Source organism: Haliotis cracherodii, unplaced genomic scaffold (genome assembly GCF_022045235.1).
Source record: "Haliotis cracherodii isolate W230 unplaced genomic scaffold, xgHalCrac1.p SCAF_2, whole genome shotgun sequence".
Classification (NCBI taxonomy): domain Eukaryota; kingdom Metazoa; phylum Mollusca; class Gastropoda; order Lepetellida; family Haliotidae; genus Haliotis; species Haliotis cracherodii.
In genome coordinates, this window is record NW_027266275.1 from 80,350,467 (window position 1) to 80,372,282 (window position 21,816).

At 40.1% G+C, this 21,816-nt stretch overlaps 2 protein-coding genes across 6 annotated transcripts; one reads left to right on the top strand and one right to left on the bottom strand.

Moving 5' to 3' along the window:
* Positions 1 to 1,486: 1,486 nt before the first annotated feature.
* On the bottom strand, positions 1,487 to 10,154 carry LOC139469712 (uncharacterized). Of its 5 annotated transcripts, none has more exons than XM_071251960.1 (3): positions 10,099 to 10,154; positions 3,228 to 3,451; positions 1,487 to 2,360 (listed from the first exon to the last, which is right to left on the bottom strand). In XM_071251960.1, the coding sequence occupies exons 2-3, from the start codon at positions 3,436 to 3,438 to the stop codon at positions 2,161 to 2,163; spliced, it is 411 nt and encodes a 136-aa protein (XP_071108061.1). In that variant the 5' UTR covers positions 3,439 to 3,451; positions 10,099 to 10,154; the 3' UTR covers positions 1,487 to 2,160. The 5 variants fall into 5 exon arrangements, with proteins under 5 accessions (XP_071108061.1, XP_071108060.1, XP_071108063.1 ...); XM_071251959.1 differs by lacking the exon at positions 10,099 to 10,154 and adding an exon at positions 9,913 to 10,010; XM_071251962.1 differs by lacking the exon at positions 10,099 to 10,154 and adding an exon at positions 5,679 to 5,737.
* Positions 10,155 to 11,421: 1,267 nt separating this feature from the next.
* On the top strand, positions 11,422 to 20,903 carry LOC139469713 (dehydrogenase/reductase SDR family member 11-like). The gene is made up of 7 exons (XM_071251963.1): positions 11,422 to 11,640; positions 16,513 to 16,722; positions 17,418 to 17,512; positions 19,410 to 19,539; positions 19,857 to 19,946; positions 20,710 to 20,778; positions 20,862 to 20,903. The coding sequence occupies exons 1-7, from the start codon at positions 11,422 to 11,424 to the stop codon at positions 20,901 to 20,903; spliced, it is 855 nt and encodes a 284-aa protein (XP_071108064.1).
* Positions 20,904 to 21,816: the final 913 nt, after the last annotated feature.

The window sequence follows — 21,816 nt, forward strand, 5'->3', positions numbered from 1 at the left end:
AGTCCAGCCAAAACATAACTCCAGAATTCCAGTCTTTTCGGCAAGGGTGGAAACTGGACTTTTACACTCAGTTAACTTCCTTGCCTCGGGAAGATGATCATGGAAGAGACTCCACAAGACAAGCAATCAAGCAGAAATACTACTTGCCAAGGCATAGAATACTACATCAAGACCTGTGACATCTGCCAGAGATGCAAGCTTCCTCAACACAAATGAACAGAACCCATGGTACCAATGCCAGGAGAATGAACCTGTGTGCGCCCCCACGTCGACAACCTTGGACCAATACTAAATACCAAGAACGATAACAAGTATAGCCATTGATTCCTTTACAAAATAGACAGAGTTTCCCCATGAAGGCGATGGAGGCTACAGAAGTTGCAGACTTGTAGATGTTAGCGGTCTTTATACGATATGGTGCTAAAAAGAAGTTTGGTCACAGACAGACGAAGAGGCGATGACGTTTGCCTGGACATGGGACCTACGGGTGTCATTACCAACACAGCCCAGGGAATAATCGATTAAGGTTATATATGTCATGACATAAATAACAGCAAGCCCCCAGTGACATCGTTGCACAGCTCGTTAAGGATGGCATTCAGTCAATGTACAATCAAATGGAGATTAGCATCTTAAAGAAATTGCAATTTAGTGATGTCATGGCTACAGGGTATTCAGCCTTTGTTCATTCAGACAAAGCTTGTCCCAAATCAGCCTCTATGACAACTGACACGATTTGGCGGAGCTATCGGGTATGACAGACTTTTTAGTCTACCAGTGTATGGTATTTCATGGCCTTGATCACGGTTGATTGATGAATGGAGTCATTTGATGTTGATGTCTTCTTGACGTTTTCTGAATATTAAGTCTTTGAGGCTGGTTGTAAGGGCCATCAACATCAAGACTCCAACCATCTATCAAAGATGATTTGTAAGTGTGGTAAATCTACCATGATAAATTTCGTATATGTTGAACAGGAAATAAAGAAATGTGTATTATTTGATATTTTTACTGCATGTCAAAATGGATACACACATAAGTCAACATAATAATAATTAACATAGTTTATCAAAAAGATTTGCCAGTATTCACATCGCTGAAACTGTTCAGATCAGAAACTTTATGCAACATAGAAACACGTATATCCTACAATCAATATGAATATGATATAGGCGTGAGAATAACATACATAAATACATGGTCAATAACAGTTGCAAAATAACGACAAAAATCATGATATTTCGAACAAACTTTTAACATTCCTCGTGCTGAGAACAAATATAATACCAATGGGGACAATGAAGGCAACGATTGAGATGGCAACAGTGGGAATTGTGATCATGATAAAAGTGATACATAAACATTTTAAACCACGCCCCTAGTGCGGAAAGCGAAATAATCGTATAACACTAATTCTCATATTGCAGGCATCATTAGACAGATCGGCTAGTGGCACGTTTTGGAAGTTGTTACACGCAACTTACTACATACCGTCCTGGTATTGTATCCTACGATTTGAACGTTGGAAACCCATCTTTGCCCTGACTATCATTCAAAGCTTATCAGCACCTTACCCGTGCTCGTGGCCTTTACTCCAAATTTAAGCTGTCATACTTGGATATACCTGAAATACTGTTCCAAGCGTCGTTAAACACACCCCACTTACTCAATATTACCTGTTAGCGTCAACGAGGCCTGTCTTGGCCTGTTTTATCCGCTGTGACAGTTTTCACTATCATCCAATGCGTCCGAAGGAGCTTGGTAAATTGCTGACTGTTTTCACCAGTACCCAGCTTAGTTCTAGTGTTATGGAATTAACAAAGACAATTGTTTTGGAGGGACGGTGGAAACCCCTAGTGATTTCGCATTCCTGGACCCGATTCGATTCCGACTCGCTCACTCACACTCACTCAATCTTAATACTAGACATATAACTTCCCTGGAAAAATATTTCTTTCCTTGTTTTCCTTTAGAGCATATCGTTTGTTTTAAAGCATTAACCGTAAAGACGGCTCACATAGGATAGCCTCAGTACAGTTGACAAGGTCTCTGAAATATTTCTGTTGTAACATATTTGGCAAGATTTTACTGTTGAGTAATCTCACATTGGTTATCTATACACATTCTCTCGTGCCTCGTCTCTACTTTAACCCCCTGCTATCACCTCCCAGCGGTTACTGGCCCACCCTGTGTATCCCTGGTAACGCGTTTGATCATCGACTTGAGCTCCCCGTACCTCACAAAGGCACCGAGTCTCTTGGATGCAGCGTACTCGTCCTTCAACCTCAGGATAGCCTTAACCTGGCGCCTCTTCTGTATGAAGTCTTCAGTCAGACGTGTGTTGGACATTTGTTTCAGATCTGAAACGAAACGTTAGCATTCAAACATAGTTTTAGAACAGATTGGGTTCCTTGTATGCTGGCTCAACTTTGGTTGCTGGTGATCTCTAGCCAATGTTTATGATATATTGTTCTGAATAGTCACAATTTTAGGGTAACTTACCAGTTTAATTTTTATAGCTGTAATACTGTAGTTTTTTTATTGCCCTTTGTCGACAGGTTTTATAGTCTATATTTATGCATTATTCCTGAATAATTTGATTTAGAACGATATGGCTGAAATATTGCCGATGTGACTACAAAATCTCGCCAACTCACTAGAACAGATTGGAAGTTTGAAATGTTGGGATCTAGATGTGACTTCCAAAACCTCGATTCACATTTCATCGGTTCACTGATAAAAATGTGTTGCTATTTTCTTCCACGAGAAGCAGACCGGGTGTTATGCACGATATACAACTTTAGGATACTTTGTATATATAGATTACTACACCATGTATTTTACAACTGAACTTATGAAGATCTGTATTTAAATTGCGTTTCGTTTCTGATGAACATTTATGTTAATCTAACATGACGTGACGTCTATGGTGATAGGAAACAAACAAACGAAACGAGCAATAGTTCACAGAAAAAAGGTATTTCTTTGGTGAAAGTGAATAAATTTGGATAATATACTTCCTGTAAGTAGAGGTTATGTACATGAATAAAAATGAAATGTCCATGGTATACGTTGTAAGCAAGAAATGTGTTACCGATTCGATTCTATACTATTGGTTAATGATTGGCATCGTATCCCAATTGCGTTGATAAAACATTAGCCTGGTTAGATTGTGTATCTGGGGAAAATACTTCAAGGAAGCCGCACAGCTTCCACTGCGAGTGTACCTGGCTTGGATGTTTCCTGATCCTCACCATCACTGTCATCTTCGTTATCTTTCGACATTTTCAAAATGGCCGCCTTGATCATAGATTTGAGCTGCCCATACCGGAAGAGGGGCGACACCCCCTTCGATTGGTCGTACCGTTCTCCTAGGTGCTTTACTACCTTCTCATATCGCTCCAGCTCATCCATCTTCTTCAGTACCTTCTCATCCATGGTTGATGTTTATCTGTAAGGTGACACATAATGTCTTAATGCACTATTTTATCAAAATGTGATGATCTAGTACAGTCCAGAAGTAAGTCCAGACCTTGACGAGGGATCCTACTATTTAGCGTCCTTGAACGCTCTGGTGCAGTCAGTCAATAAAAATGACTTTCTCAGTTTGGTTCGATCGGGAGATTACCAATTGTTAATGACGTACAAATAAATAAAACATTGAAAAAATTAATTGACGAAAATGGATATGAATTAAAATAGGGGACATAGGAAATAGATAGTTCTTGATTTATAGAATATAATACTCTCAGCAGGCCATATTGACCAACTGACGAAACTTAGTAATGAATGAAATATACGAATTTTCGAATAAGAAATGAATGATGTTGTTCTATTATCAATAGTTCACATTAAAAATGATTTTCCTTCGTGAAAGTGATTGAATTTGGAAAAATATACTTCATGTACGAAGAAGTAATGTACATAGATAAAAATTGAATGTCCATGGTATCAGTTGGAATCAAGAAATATGTTATCGATTGTAATCTCTCGCCCCCAAGCACGTGACTATTATTTACAATTTCTATGAAGAGTATGACTCACAGCAAACAGGTCTTCCCGTCCAATCTGTTTGAATCACCGCATATATACAATCTGCAGTCATATGGCGAGGTCATAACTATTCATCGACCATTAGTCATTAAGAATGTACTGTCAATAATATGTTGATTAATGTTGTCTAAGTTTACCAGGCACAGCCTGCACTCAATCAGCAGCACCTGTGTTTATCAACCATCGCTTTGGTAATATATGCGTAACAGGTGTGACCCAATGACTACCGTCCATTGTATGTAATGCCTTGTAGTCCCACCATCCTGTTGGGTCAGTGTCAAGAGCATCCACGTTCTTAGTCCGCTATATAAAAAGGTACGGAGAGGGGGTACGCATGGTGTTAAATATTTACACCAGACCGCAGAGGGCTTCTATGCGAGAACACAATATACCTACTGTTCCACTGTATACAGCCGCCTTATCCGTCTCGGCGTCGTGTATGTCCCAGTATGTAATACTTTGTTGTTCCTTATTGGAAGTCAAGATTAAGATAAGACCTGATAACATTGTTCACTGCTGTAGTGACGTGGATTCATGAATAGCAGAAACGTCGATAATTTTTTAACCTTTAAGTTTAAGTCTTAACCTTTTGGTATAGCCGATTCAGCAAGATTGAGTCACACGTGACGACAGAACATGAGAGTTACCCCGCAACACTGAATAGGTCAGCGGCCTGACTGACAGTTGCACATGACATGCGTGTTTACGTGCGACATGTAATTGTTAATGTAACTCATAAAATCCATGGCCAGTTAAAAAGGTAGGATGCATCTGAAACGTCATGACAAGACATGTTACTGAATCAGTACAATGCAATTCACCAAAATGTTACCAATCAAAACTAGGTAAATCACCAAAATGTTACCAATCAGAATTAGATAAATCACCCAAATGTTACCAATCAAAATTAGGTAAATCACCAAAATGTTACCAGTCAAAACTAGGTAAAACACCAACATGTTGCTAAACGAGACAAGGTAAATTACCAAAATGTTGCTAATCAAGACAAGGCAAATCACGAATATTGTTGCTGATAAAGACAGGTAAATCACCACAGTGTAACTTATCAAGACAATGGAAATCACCAAAATGCTACTGATCCAGACAAGGTAAATCGCCAAAATGCTACTAATCTTGACAATGTAAATCACGATTTTTTTTCCAGAATTTTACTAACCAAGACAATGTCGACCCTTCATTCTACTAATCAGGACAAGGTAAATCACCAAAATGCTACTAATCCTGACAATGTAAATCACCAAATGCCATTATTTCAGACAATGTAAATCACGAATTGCTACTAATCCAGACAAGGTAAATCACCAAAATGCGACTGATCAAGACAAGATAACTCGCTACAGTGTTACTAATGAAGACAATGTAAAAAGACAGCTACTTATCCAGACAAGGTGAATCACCAGCATGTTACTAACCTAGACGATGTAGATCATTCATGCTACTAATCAGGACAAGGTAAATCACCAAAATGATACTTACCTAGACGATGTGGATCCTTAATGCTACTAATCAGGACAAGGTAAATCACCAACATGTTACTAACCAAGACGATGTGGATCCTCCATGCTACTAATCAGGACAAGGTAAATCACCAACATGTTACTAACCTAGACGATGTAGATCCTTAATGCTACTAATCAGGACAAGGTAAATCACCAACATGTTACTAACCTAGACAACGTAGATAATTAATGCTACTAATCAGGACAAGATAAATCGCCAACACGTTACTAACCTAGACAATGTAGATCATTAATGCTACTAATCAGGACAAGGTAAATCACCCAAATATTACTAACCTAGACGATGTAGATCCTCAATGCTACTAATCAGGACAAGGTAAATCACCAACATGTTACTAACCTAGACGATGTAGATCCTCCATGCTACTAATCAGGACAAGGTAAATCACCAACATGTTACTAACCTAGACGATGTAGATCCTTAATGCTACTAATCAGGACAAGGTAAATCACCAACATGTTACTAACCTAGACGATGTAGATCCTTAATGCTACTAATCAGGACAAGGTAAATCACCAAAATGTTACTAACCTAGACGATGTAGATCCTTGATGCTACTAATCAGGACAAGGTAAATCACCAACACGTTACTAGCCTAGACGATGTAGATCCTTAACGCTACTAATCAGGACAAGGTAAATCACCAACATGTTACTAGCCTAGACGATGTAGATCCTTAATGCTACTAATCAGGACAAGGTAAATCACCAAAATGTTACTAACCTAGAAGATGAAGATCCTTAATGCTACTAATCAGGACAGGGTAAATCACCGAAATATTACTAACCTAGACGATGTAGATCCTCCATGCTATTAATCAGGACAAGGTAAATCACCAACATGTTACTAACCTAGACGATGTAGATCCTCCATGCTACTAATCAGGACAAGGTAAATCACTAAAATGTTACTAACCTAGACAATGTAGATCCTCCATGCTACTAATCAGGACAAGGTAAATCACCAACATGTTACTAACCTAGACGATGTAGATCCTTAATGCTACTAATCTGGACAAGGTAAATCACCAACATGTTACTAACCTAGACGATGTAGATCCTTAATGCTACTAATCTGGACAAGGTAAATCACCAACATGTTACTAACCTAGACGATGTAGATCCTTAATGCTACTAATCAGGACAAGGTAAATCACCAAAATGTTACTAACCTAGACGATGTAGATCCTCAATGCTACTAATCAGGACAAGGTAAATCACCAAAATGTTACTAACCTAGACGATGTAGATCTTCAATGCTACTAATCAGGACAAGGTAAATCACCAACATGTTACTAACCTAGACAATGTAGATCCTTGATGCTACTTATCAGGACAAGGTAAATCACCAACATGTTACTAACCTAGACGATGTAGATCCTTAATGCTACTAATCAGGACAAGGTAAATCACCAACATGTTACTAACCTAGACGATGTAGATCCTTAATGCTACTAATCAGGACAAGGTAAATCACCAAAATGTTACTAACCTAGACGATGTAGATCCTTGATGCTACTAATCAGGACAAGGTAAATCACCAACACGTTACTAGCCTAGACGATGTAGATTCTTAACGCTACTAATCAGGACAAGGTAAATCACCAACATGTTACTAGCCTAGACGATGTAGATCCTTAATGCTACTAATCAGGACAAGGTAAATCACCAAAATGTTACTAACCTAGAAGATGAAGATCCTTAATGCTACTAATCAGGACAGGGTAAATCACCGAAATATTACTAACCTAGACGATGTAGATCCTCCATGCTATTAATCAGGACAAGGTAAATCACCAACATGTTACTAACCTAGACGATGTAGATCCTTCATGCTACTAATCAGGACAAGGTAAATCACTAAAATGTTACTAACCTAGACAATGTAGATCCTCCATGCTACTAATCAGGACAAGGTAAATCACCAACATGTTACTAACCTAGACGATGTAGATCCTTAATGCTACTAATCTGGACAAGGTAAATCACCAACATGTTACTAACCTAGACGATGTAGATCCTTAATGCTACTAATCTGGACAAGGTAAATCACCAACATGTTACTAACCTAGACGATGTAGATCCTTAATGCTACTAATCAGGACAAGGTAAATCACCAACATGTTACTAACCTAGACGATGTAGATCCTCCATGCTACTAATCAGGACAAGGTAAATCACCAACATGTTACTAACCTAGACGATGTAGATCCTCCATGCTACTAATCAGGACAAGGTAAATCACCAACATGTTACTAACCTAGACGATGTAGATCCTTAATGGTACTAATCTGGACAAGGTAAATCACCAACATGTTACTAACCTAGACGATGTAGATCCTTAATGCTACTAATCTGGACAAGGTAAATCACCAACATGTTACTAACCTAGACGATGTAGATCCTTAATGCTACTAATCAGGACAAGGTAAATCACCAACATGTTACTAACCTAGACGATGTAGATCCTTAATGCTACTAATCTGGACAAGGTAAATCACCAACATGTTACTAACCTAGACGATGTAGATCCTCCATGCTACTAATCAGGACAAGGTAAATCACCAACATGTTACTAACCTAGACGATGTAGATCCTCCATGCTACTAATCAGGACAAGGTAAATCACCAACATGTTACTAACCTAGACGATGTAGATCCTCCATGCTACTAATCAGGACAAGGTAAATCACCAACATGTTACTAACCTAGACGATGTAGATCCTCCATGCTACTAATCAGGACAAGGTAAATCACCAACATGTTACTAACCTAGACGATGTAGATCCTCCATGCTACTAATCAGGACAAGGTAAATCACCAACATGTTACTAACCTAGACGATGTAGATCCTCCATGCTACTAATCAGGACAAGGTAAATCACCAACATGTTACTAACCTAGACGATGTAGATCCTCCATGCTACTAATCAGGACAAGGTAAATCACCAACATGTTACTAACCTAGACGATGTAGATCCTCCATGCTACTAATCAGGACAAGGTAAATCACCAACATGTTACTAACCTAGACGATGTAGATCCTCCATGCTACTAATCAGGACAAGGTAAATCACCAACATGTTACTAACCTAGACGATGTAGATCCTCCATGCTACTAATCAGGACAAGGTAAATCACCAACATGTTACTAACCTAGACGATGTAGATCCTCCATGCTACTAATCAGGACAAGGTAAATCACCAACATGTTACTAACCTAGACGATGTAGATCCTCCATGCTACTAATCAGGACAAGGTAAATCACCAACATGTTACTAACCTAGACGATGTAGATCCTCCATGCTACTAATCAGGACAAGGTAAATCACCAACATGTTACTAACCTAGACGATGTAGATCCTCCATGCTACTAATCAGGACAAGGTAAATCACCAACATGTTACTAACCTAGACGATGTAGATCCTCCATGCTACTAATCAGGACAAGGTAAATCACCAACATGTTACTAACCTAGACGATGTAGATCCTCCATGCTACTAATCAGGACAAGGTAAATCACCAACATGTTACTAACCTAGACGATGTAGATCCTCCATGCTACTAATCAGGACAAGGTAAATCACCAACATGTTACTAACCTAGACGATGTAGATCCTCCATGCTACTAATCAGGACAAGGTAAATCACCAACATGTTACTAACCAAGACGATGTAAATCCTTAATGCTACTAATCAGGACAAGGTAAATCACCAACATGTTACTAACCTAGACGATGTAGATCCTTAATGCTACTAATCAGGACAAGGTAAATCACCAACATGTTACTAACCAAGACGATGTAGATCCTTAATGCTACTAATCAGGACAAGGTAAATCACCAACATGTTACTAACCAAGACGATGTAGATCCTCCATGCTACTAATCAGGACAAGGTAAATCACCAAAATGCTAGTGATCAAGATAAGGTAAATCACACAATTGTTATTAAACTACGTACAGAGATTACATATCGGTAAAACCAGCGCAAATTGTCAATCTGTTTCTGCTTATAAAGATTAAACATGCGAGGCATATGCTGTGTTGATGTAACTATGTGTGTATGTCGTCTATTATTAGCCTCTGACCGCCATTTAACTGTCGGCCCAGCGACCAGGCCAACACACAGTCACACGGTGTATGGGGCACTGCACAAAATATGTCGTATTACAGCAGATGTGAGCTACACACAATCACGTCACCAAAACTTCAAAAGCACAACTGACCCGGATAAGACCTGTGTATGGTATAGATTTACTATTTGCTGGAAACACTAAATCATGATGTACAGTGCTAGAAGGAGTGCCTACTTACCTGGTGTCCAAGCCCAAAACAATAACCGAGGAGGTCGCATTGAGTCACGTGACGAAAGAGCATCTTGTTCAACTTTACGTTTTAACCGCAATAGTATTATGCAGATGCCGAGCTGTTCCTCAAACATTTCATGTTTCAAATACTGAACATGGACGTATCTACCAATTCACTGTAAGGTAAACGTACCCTCGTTATATAGCACCTGTATGCGTGGAGGCGTATTTGACATTCAGCGCAAAGACTGTTCCTTGTGTGCGAGTGTGAGGACGTTACAATTTTGCATTCGTCGGCTTTGTTTCGGAGTTGTTTTTTTCTTTAGTTTCGGAGTTGATAAAGAACCAGGAAGAAGGTAGAGTCGATATGCTTCCCGTCTCTATATTCACAACCGCCTGACAAATGTAATTATAACTGTCTTAATGCCTGCTCGGTTAGAGCGTGGTCGTTGCGCATTGACACGTTCATTACTTCAGGCAGAGGATTAAATTGTACTTATCGGTGTGTAGCGTTAAAAAGGACGCATGAATTCAAACAAAAGAAGGAATATGAAAGAATATTACGTACATGAACAATGAATTTTAACCACAGCTAATAATCGAATACCGATTATCGGTCAACAAGATCATATCGCGTCATAACAAAAGACGTTAAAAGATGGTACTATTGTGACCCTGTCTGTTTATTTAAAGCATTCGAGGTTATGGTAACTCCCATATGTGGATGTCTGGGAACTTGAAAAAAACCAGAAGCTATTGAAAGAATCCATTTAATTTGTTTAACTCACTGCCGGTCTTAGGAAAGCACAAATTATGTTACTTTTTGGCTTGAACCCATCCGAGTGAGGCAACTAATCCCCAGTACAAAAATCAGCGACCCAACCCTTTCAGCCACCGAGGCTTGCACAACAATGGTAGTCAGACAACGAGTAGTCCAGAACCCGTGTACCCCTTTGATCAGCATCAATTGACACGACTCCCATGGCTGAAAACTATGAATACACAATGCCTTTTAGAAAGTGGTCAAATGTAACAAATGTTTTATTTGGGATAACACTTTCTGAGTACAAAATTCTAGTACTACCAGTTGTCGGGTTTCCATTTCACCGAAAAGACGCAGGTTGGTTGGTGTATTCGGTACCGGTCATTATTTTGTATTCTGTTTATATATTCTGAGAGTATATTTCCATACAAAGACTACAGCTCTTGTGTTCCACATAACGACCATGTACTAGTTCCCTACATCTGAATCAGGTCGTGTTTTTCGGATACGATGTGGCCGACGGACTATTAAATGATGATCAGTTAAACTCGCCGTAAGTGTACAATCAGACAGGGCTGTATTGAGAACGCTTCTTTTTATCCCCTTGATGCCGAGCGTCACGGTAACAACAAGTACCATCTTTTAACGTCTTTCGTTCTGAGGCGGTTAGGGGTCGAACCACCGACTTTCAGCTCTCCGGGCAGACACTCTATCCACTACGCAACAGAGGCAGTCTCTGACAGTAAGGTCCAGATGCGCACACCGATGCGTGAAGCTGAAACATCCCTTCATAAAAGGCTAGGGACAGGTTGCTGCAGTCGTCAGCCATCACACTCAGACATGCAGCGGTGGTCGGGACGTGTAGCTCTGGTGACAGGAGCCTCGGCCGGTATTGGGGCTGGGCTGGTCAAGGCACTGGTCAAGCATGGCATGAAGGTGGTGGGGTGTGCCAGAAATGTCGACAACATACAGGTGAGGATGTCGCTTAAAGTAGTTTATTCCGGTATTAATACTATTGATTTCTCATACGTTGTAACTACAATGGTACTAGATGGCACTTGCGTTTCCAGGAGTGCTGCTATTACTGGTGTTATATTATTTTCAGAGGCCAATAACTGTTTCGAAATATTTACTTACAAAATATCTGATTCAATGGAATAAAACGATATATACTCCTTTTGTAGCTTGGTATGAGACAATACATCAATTTGTCAAAATAGCTCTCACAAATATGGTATGATATTGCAACTACATGTATGTATGTCTATATATATATATATATATATATATATATATATACTCTTAAAAAAGTAGGAGATACCCGGAAATCAGTTGAACTTTCCAAACATTGTAAAAGATATTAGCTTCTTGTAATACTAGTAGTTGTGTGATAATAATGTACGATTTGGGAACACATTACAACCGGAAGTGAAGTATGACAGCCAACGACCTTGAAGGATGAAAGGGGTAAGGTGTGAATTTTCAATGTTGATGTTATATGTTTTGGGATCAGTAGTGCATGAAACCACCACGATTGGAAAAAAGTATTCATTCACTCGACGAGGCATGAGTCTCCCATGTCGATTTGAGGGAGTCTGTCCCACTTATCGTACAACGTCTGCTCAAGTAAGTCAACGCTGGCGTCGTCAATGAGGAATGGTCTGGGTTCATTGCTGGCCATGGCATTCGATAGATGTTGTGCTGCTGGAGGTGAGCATTGGCGATCCGTGCACGTCCTGAAAGACAAAACGTCGACCCACACGCCTTACAATGGGACAACAAAGGATGTCAGCATGTTGTCTCAATGGTATTGTCCAGTGACCCTTCCTTCCACAATAGGCGGCACGGTCAGCCCGGTCGTCTAAGGCGCCGCGATTCGCTGTGCAGAGTTGCGTCCCTTGCGCACGACAGAAACCTATGATTGTGGGTTCGAATCCCGGTTCGCCCCGATTATGTTTCTAGGTTTGTCAGCACCATACCCGTGCACGTGGGTTTCACCGAAGCGGTAAACGTCTGAGACCTGCATCACTTCGAGCTTTCCTCCCACATTAAGCTGACACGCCGTGATATAACTGGAATACTGTTAAAAGCGGCGTTAAACCAAACTCACTCACTCCTTGCGGAATATGCATCGGGGTTCAGTCAGTCATAGTGATGTCACAATACACTATAACAGACACACCGCCAAATCTGTCAGGTCTCAGGGTGACATTGGCTTGACGTTCATTTCATCAACCCAATTGAAGAAAGTGCAATCTTATTCACCTGAAAACGGCTGACACGTGACCAGCTCCATTTCGTAGAGCCAGGTGTCGGATCAATCGTTCCTGACGTCCTAACGGGAGCGATCGTCAACATTATGAGTTTGTTGGTACCTGTCCGATAGTGTGCTAATCATGTTTGAGACAGTGAACGTATTGGGCTCTGCACGCTGACTTCTGCCACTTTCCAGCAATAACCCGTAGACGCTCCGCGCGTTCCTGTTATGAAAGAAATCAAGTAAATCACAGCTGTATTACCCGAGCGAGAGCAAAGGCAATACAATAATTCTTACACGAGTTTCGTTACATCAGTATGACACAAATGCGAGTGAAGTAATTTCTTTGTTAGCCATTATGTCTTAATCCTTCCCTGTAAAAAAATGCATAGATCACGACCGCCGTCTGAAAATCTACAGTTATGACGTCATTTTTGGTGTCACATCATTCTGACGTCAACAATGTCGTCCTGTGACGTAAACAATACACTAGTGCGCGTCAAATAATATGCACATTCGTACATTTGTGATTTTTATCAACTCGGTTATTTCTAGCCCTATGGACAATAAACTAATATATGGTCTCTGTTAGTACTGGTATCTGCTACTTTCATCAAAAGTAAACAACGTTCAAGGATCAAAAACATTTGTTTGTTTGTTGTTTAACGCCCACTCAGCAATATTCCAACTATATGACGGCGGTCTATAAATAATCGAGTCTTGACCAGACAATCCAGTGATTGACATCATGAGCATCGATCAACGCAATTGGGATACGATGATATGCATCAGCCAAGTCAGCGAGCCTGACCATCCGATCCCGTTAGTCGCCTCTTACGACAGCTCAGTCGCCTTTTATGGCAAGCATGGGTTGCTGAAGACTATTCTACCCCGGATCTTAAAACCAAAACCATTCGTAAATGGAAAATCGAGTTTCACCACCAATACAACTGATTCGCACTTAAAAATCACTCCTTTCTTTTCCAGGGTACTCCCCGTACTGTCAGTCCTGCATCAATAACCCGAAGCATTCTTGAAAAACATAATTATGCTTCAGACTTGACAAACAAAGAAATTGCCTGACACAGAAATTACATTGCTGTAAGGTGTCATAAAAATCAGGCTCATGGCTTTAAAGAAAACAAATATATGGTTTTGTAGCTGTAGTTGAAAAATATCTAATCTCGATACTAAATCCCAATTTTTTACATTAATTTTCATAAAACATAAATTCAGTGATTTTCTTTATGAAATATATATTTTTGGAGCCGGAAAAAACATATTTATAGACCCTAGACTATGTCTAATAAAGATACATTTTATTGACTATGCTAATCAAAATGTAAATTAAATGTTTTTCTGAATCCAAAAAATCTCCAATATTCAAACAATAATCAACCAATATTCAATATTGTTTCAACTTTGATGTCTGACGTTAATTTAACGTCGACATCTCATCATAATTTTAAGTTTCACATCCAACCAAAAATGAATATCATTTCAACGTTGAAACATGACATTGAGTCATCAATTATTCAACACAGATTCAACATTGTCATGCCTGTCCCGACAGGTGTCACGGTGTTGCTGTAACTTCTCCCACTTCGGTTCCCATCATATTCTAACGTTTAGTACGTTAAATTTGAGTGCGTGAGTTGGGATTAACGCCGCTTTTAACAGTATTCCAGTTATATCACGGCGTGTCAGCTTAATGTGGGAGGAAAGCCCGAAGTGATGCAGGTCTCAGACGTTCACAACTTCGGTGAAACCCACGAGCACGGGTATGGTCCTGACAAACCTAGAAACATAATCGGGGCGAACAGGGATTCGAACCAACAATCATAGGTTTCTGTCGTGCCCAAGGGACGCAACTCTGCACAGCGAATCGCGGCGCCTTAGACGACTGAGCATGTCATGATGTAACAACAACTTGTTATGAACATGACGAAAGTGGGAAAGGTACGGCAAAATACTGCATAAAATAGCGCTTTTGCAATTACCAGGATTGTTATTATGTTTGTGCATTCATCGAAGTGTAAATAACATATCTTGTTTGAGCGTCGTCCCGGAGAGCGGACGGTTGGTGGTCCGATCAAGTCGTTTCTTACCAATGTTACGTGTCGACTTCCAAATTGAAACAATAATTTAACCCAGAAATGTATTTGAAAGAATTCAGTGTGAAACCAACAAACAACAAAGAAATGGTACACAGTTAACAATTGCATAATAAAATTAACTACATTTACAAATCAATACAAATTAATTTTTGCACAACAATTACAATAGAGTGGTAGTACACAATTCAAAGACAGTACATATACAATGACAATATAGTTACAGCAGCAACGGTGGTCAAGCTTGGCTGTCCAGGGTTAAAACAATGGTCTTCTCACATCCTCTGGTCTTCATGTAATGTGACATCAGAGAGGCATGCGTTTGCCCACTTATATAGTCTAAATACATTCGAAAAACTTCCGTACCATTCTGCGTGAGCCCGTGGCTTATAGCCTCCCCCCCCCCCCCCCCCCCCCCCATAACACGTGACTTCAAAAGCGTCAAAATAGTTACTTCCTCACACCTGCTTACATTATAGTCTGAAAGTTAATTCAAGGTACCGACGTTTACTACAATATCTGAAAAACTATTGGACCTACTCCAGTCAAAGTTGGTATGAGATTATTAAACAGTCATACATAACTGGATATTACATTTAAAGACAATCGGTGCATGAATAAAAAATCTGTCTATTTAGCTATCACCATATCTCATCAACAGCCAGACCTGATCGTCACTGGTGGAACGAACATTCATTGTAACAGTCCAATAGTTTTTTAAGATATTGTAGTAAACGTCGGTACCTTAAATTAACTTCCAGACTATAGTTAGTATTACATGCTTGACAACTAACCATTGTCAAAACAAAAATCTATGAACTTCTACTGAATCTCAACAGAAACAATGTAATACAACATTATTCACCAATACAATACCCTGCAATACAACACCAAAATAAGTTAAATGATACTTATTATTACTCTGCCTGGTGCTCGGCAATAAGGGGATAAAACAAGGAATGGTCCGCTCGGAGTCACAATGATATGTATCTCAATCCGGCGTCAGTCTGGACTATAAATAGTACAAGCAGCCACACGTTCATGTACGTCGTTATATATGAGAACAATAATCTTGAACGCACCCCCATTTCACCTCAGCTCAAGTTCATGCCATTTTCCTCCCCCTTCAATCCTGCTGGGGTCCATGCAGGTAGCAAAAGTACTGTAAGTCCCCATGGTCCCCAGTGTGGTGATCTGCCTTCAGTTGGTGGCGATCTATAGCCCGTTTTCATATTGTGTTGTTGAATGCAAATTATTTTTACATGCTCTCAAAATAATTAAATATATAGCTGTGATATGCTAGTTATTACACTGTCCTTCGATGACATAATTTTATACAGTTTCAATATAAGTATTATTGATATCAAAATTTGTCTCGTCACGATATTTCTGAAATATTGCCGATGTGACCCTCAACTCTCACTCACTCACTCACTCACTCACTCACTCACTCACTCACTCACTCACCCTCAGAAACTAGCTGATGAGTTGAAGGATGAACCTGGCATGGTTAAAGCAATAAGACGTGACGTATCCAAGGAAGAAGATATCCTGGCGATGTTCCAGATGATCAGGGCTGACCCTGACCTTGGCGGGGTGGACGTGTGCATCAACAACGCAGGTCTGGCCCACAACGAACCCCTGTTGACAGGAAGCACTCCCCTGTGGAGAGAAATGGTGGATGTAGGTTTACCCTTGCACAAATTCCTTGGATCATATGAAGCAAAATAAAAAATAGATGCCACTATGACGAATTATATTACCATCCAGTTATTTTGAAGTTTTTCAGCAATTGGGCAAATACTTATAAACTATTTGCACTGGTTTCATTTGTTCAGACCAATAAGCTTTGCTTTCTGCTCTATTTAAAAGTGGTACGTTCTTGTATTATTGGTTATGAAGCACCGTGGTTGATGCGTGGCAGCCGAATCTTTATGCAATATTGTTATATTTTGTTAAACAACGCACTAAGCAATATTCCAGCTGTATGACGTCAGTCTGTAAATAATCTGGGCCAGACAGTCCTGTGAGCCTGACCACCCGATCCCGTTAGTCACATCTTACGACAATCATAAGTTTCTGAAGACCAATTCTAACACGGATCTTCTCGGGTCCTTTAAGCAGTGATACCTTCATGTAAGACACGCTTGGGATTTATCGGAGAGTCTTCCTTATCTCACTGGTTAGGTTGACATTCGCGAAGCGTCTTTACAAGCCTGCCTGATCCAAGTTTTCAGATATTTTCTTACAAAAAAAGAATATTGGTATTTTATGGAAATAGTTACTCGAAACCTCGGAATGACCAATTATCTGAAAGATGGATCGCACTTCCCATAGTTCGTAAGATAGTCCCTGATCGACTCCCATTTCTACCTCAGGTGAATATCCTCGGCCTGTGTATGTGCAGCAGAGAAGCCTTTAAGTCCATGCAGGAGAGGAAGGTGGATGATGGGCATATCATCCTTCTCAACAGGTACATCAATCATCAAAGGTTTATAAAGCTCATGGTAAATAGGATCAGTTTGAATTGGTAAATTTATGCAGAAAGGATAACCTTGATCAGTTGATTATTCATTGGAATTCTTGTCACTTTGACGTTATTATATTCTATTTCGGTGATGGTATGCAAATTTGCTATTGGCTTCTGGATGACTTGAACAAACTTTCAGTGTGTTAATTCTCAAACGTTTACAGCACATATAATTTTTCTTTATATATTACAATAAAAAAGTATACACACTATCATAGTTGATGCAATCGAAAGAAATCCAATGTTCTTTAATGCAATCCAATGCAATCCAAGCGTCCATAACTGGACACATTCGTGGAAAGGATGCCATTCGCTCTCATAGAAATGTGGGAAAAAGCGCTCATTTGAGACATTTGGAATAAGATGTTTCTATTTCATTGAACAGACTCTCATTAAGTATAAAAAAAGGTCAACGCCAGAGAATAAAACATCAACACCACATTCCATTTGACGTAAAAGGCAAACAATGGCCAAATGAGTTGCCTTGTCAAAACCACTCTGTGAGTAAGTAGTGTGTTGATCAAAAATGCTTGTTTTTTTAAAGGATTTAAACAGATCTTATTAGGGAGTGAGTGGGTCATGTTTTACACTGCTTTAAAGAACATTTCAGTTATATCAGGACATGTCAGGTGAATGACTGGAGTGACATGACCACGTGTTTGTGATATCACCTGCCATGTGTCCTCGTTGTTCTAGTCTGTCCGGACACACAGTGATATGACCACGTGTTTGTGATATCATCTGCCATGTGTCCTCGTTGTTCTAGTCTGTCCGGACACACAGTGATATGACCACGTGTTTGTAATATCATCTGCCATGTGTCCTCGTTGTTCTAGTTTGTTCGCAAACACAGAGATACGACCACGTGTTTGTGATATCACCTGCCATGTGTCCTCGTTGTTCTAGTCTGGCCGGACACACAGAGATACGACCACGTGTTTGTGATATCACCTGCCATGTGTCCTCGTTGTTCTAGTCTGGCCGGACACACAGTGATATGACCACGTGTTTGTGATATCACCTGCCATGTGTCCTCGTTGTTCTAGTCTGGCCGGACACACAGTGATATGACCACGTGTTTGTGATATCACATGCCATGTGTCCTCCTTGTTCTAGTCTGTCCGGACACACAGTGATACAACCATCTGTCCTCGTGGTTCGTGTCTGGCCGGACAAAGAGTGATATGACCACGTGTTTGTGATATCATCTGCCATGTGTCCTCGTTGTTCTAGTCTGTCCGGACACACAGTAATACGACCACGTGCTTGTGATATCACATGCCATGTGTCCTCGTTGTTTTAGTCTGTCCAGACACACAGTGATACAACCATCTGTCCTCGTGGTTCGTGTCTGGCCGGACAAAGAGTGATATGACCACGTGTTTGTGATATCATCTGCCATGTGTCCTCGTTGTTCTAGTCTGTCCGGACACACAGTGATACGACCACGTGTTTGTGATATCATCTGCCATGTGTCTCCGTGGTTCTAGTCTTTCCGGACACACAGTGATATGACCACGTGTTTGTGATATCGCCTGCCATGTGTCCTCGTTATTCTAGTCTTTCCGGACACACAGTGATATGACCATGTGTTTGTGATATCGCCTGCCATGTGTCCTCGTTATTCTAGTCTGTCCGGGCACACAGTGATATGACCATGTGTTTGTGATATCGCCTGCCATGTGTCCTCGTTATTCTAGTCTTTCCGGACACACAGTGATATGACCACGTGTTTGTGATATCATCTGCCATGTGTCCTTGTGGTTCTAGTCTGGCCGGACACACAGTGATATGACCACGTGTTTGTGCTATCTCCTGCCATGTGTCCTCGTTATTCTAGTCTGTCCGGACACAAAGTGATGCCGCTGCGTGCAATGCATTTCTATTCTGCTACAAAGTTTGCTGTCACCGGACTATCTGAAGGACTCCGGCAAGAGCTTAGAGAGATGAAAAGCGGGATCCGTGTTACGGTAACATCTTAACTCTTACTCCTACTCTTTAGCACAATGGTACTTTCACTGTGTTGACAGGGGCTCGATTGTCTAGACCCGTATGCCCGAACGGATACATAGTTGTGTACGCCAATGGACAATACTCTAGACCAATGTTTTTATATAAAAAAAGTATCTATTTATCTCCTCATCTTTACTTGAAACCCAAAGTTCTGTGCATAACATTTGTAACACGAGGGCCGAGCTTCAACTGAACAAAGATATAGCTGGACGACATTCTAACCTGTTCAGGGATAACCTGGTTGACTTACATACTCATAATTCTTTTCTTACAGTCGATCAGTCCGCGTTTAGTACAGACAGACTTCTTCTCTCGAATGTACAAGGATAAGGAAAAGTCCAACGCCGGTTTTAGACACCTTGTAGTAAGTGTCTTTAGATCACTGTTAGATGGCCAAGAGTTGTGCCAAGCCCAGGCTTGCTGTGCCAAATGGTTAGTTCGATGTAAACAGGCATTTTGTTCTAAAACATGTATCTAGTTAAATCCTTTGGCCGTTTTCTGACTCCACAAATGTGTGAGCTTTGTATTGTTGACAACCTCAATAGCTATGTGGTGCTTCAGTTGTTCAGAACATTGAAGTCATTTAGTTTATAACGTGTACATTTTAGTCTTAAAACTGAATTCCGTTTTACTATTTCTTAACATTTGGACAATAATGGGCATTTTACCAAAATACTGTGGCAATGTGTCCTCCATTTATGCAGGACTCGATGCTTGAATATGGCGTGTGGCAAGTATGGAGTGGTACCGAACATTAAACACATTTGTCTTTAGTTTTGTGGAGTAGCTGAATTTTAGCATTTTGCCTTTTGCTTTGCCGGCTGTCATTAGAAAGTAACCTCGTTTTGACAAGTTAAAGCTTTATATGGATGGCTATTTCAAAGCATGACTCAACTTGTCATATTTCTAATTTCATTTTGAGTTCAACATCATCAAACATCAAGTTGCCCATTTAACAGGCATCACTCAACACTGCATCATTGAACGGAGTCTGTGGGTTTTAGTTTATACATCTAACCACCAAATGCATCTTTCTCCTCCCATATGAAATAAATAGGAGCATGACAGACATAAAGAATAGTTACATGGTGAGGCTTCTGTGTGTATAGTCACCTTCATCTCTCCAGCAGCCTCTCCAGACGGAAGATGTCGTCAGCACAATTGTATTTGCCCTGCAGTCGCCAGAACATATGGAGGTGAGTCACATGCTTCCTCTGAAAAAATTCTGCCTGTGACAAACGGTTCATAACACAAACGATAATGATGAACCTATTTCCAGATTATAGACCTTCTGGTGAAACCTACGTCTGAAGCCAGTTAGCTGAACGAAGATTATCAAAAACAAGATATGAGCGATGAACGACCTCTTGAAGATAACGTTTTAATTGTGACTGAACAACCTATTTGAAATGAGTGATAGTGTTACACAAACATACTTAGCTGGTTGACATACCCAGAGTGGTGCTACTGAAGTCAGGTTGGTCAAGGCTTCTACTGACATGAAGATCAGGAAGAACGTTTATCTGGTACTCAGTACTCAGCTGCATGTGTTTGTAACAGAGACGGTGATTGGAGTGTCTTTGTTGTGGTATTTCAAGACTGCAAGGGACACTGTGATTTGGAGAAAATAAATTAAACAAACTAAAAAATCTGTGTTTTGTAATCACTTGTCATCCATGTGTCCAAGATGGGGATCATCCTGGTTATTTCCGTCACTATTATTGTATTCACAGGTACAAACATATAGGGGTTCAATTGTTCTTCTTCCTCAGAAATCACAAATTGATATTCCGAGAAACATTCACATTCCATTGTGAAATTATAGTTGAACATATAGGCAAGTTATGATGGGCTCACGATATCGCCAAAAGGAACGAAGTAAGTTCGATCTTATCATTTTATGTACAGATCAGACAATATTTTAAACAAAGAAAAGTCTTACAACAAAATAAAATTTTCTCAAAGAATATTGACCTCCGTTTGTGATATAAATTACCTTTGTCACATTTCCGTTGTTGACAGAAAGAGGAGTATAGTTTAATCATTTAATCACACACATACGAAGGGCGTGGAAACTCTAAGAATTGAAAAGGTTGAAGGATAGGATAGCATTGCCGCGAACGTGTCCAGTCAACCCTTAACGTACACAGAGTGCGAACGGAGGGGTTGGCTTGTGCGATCAAGCGTGTAATTGAGGAGGTAATTTCTTCCGCAAAGACCACATATCGTGCCTC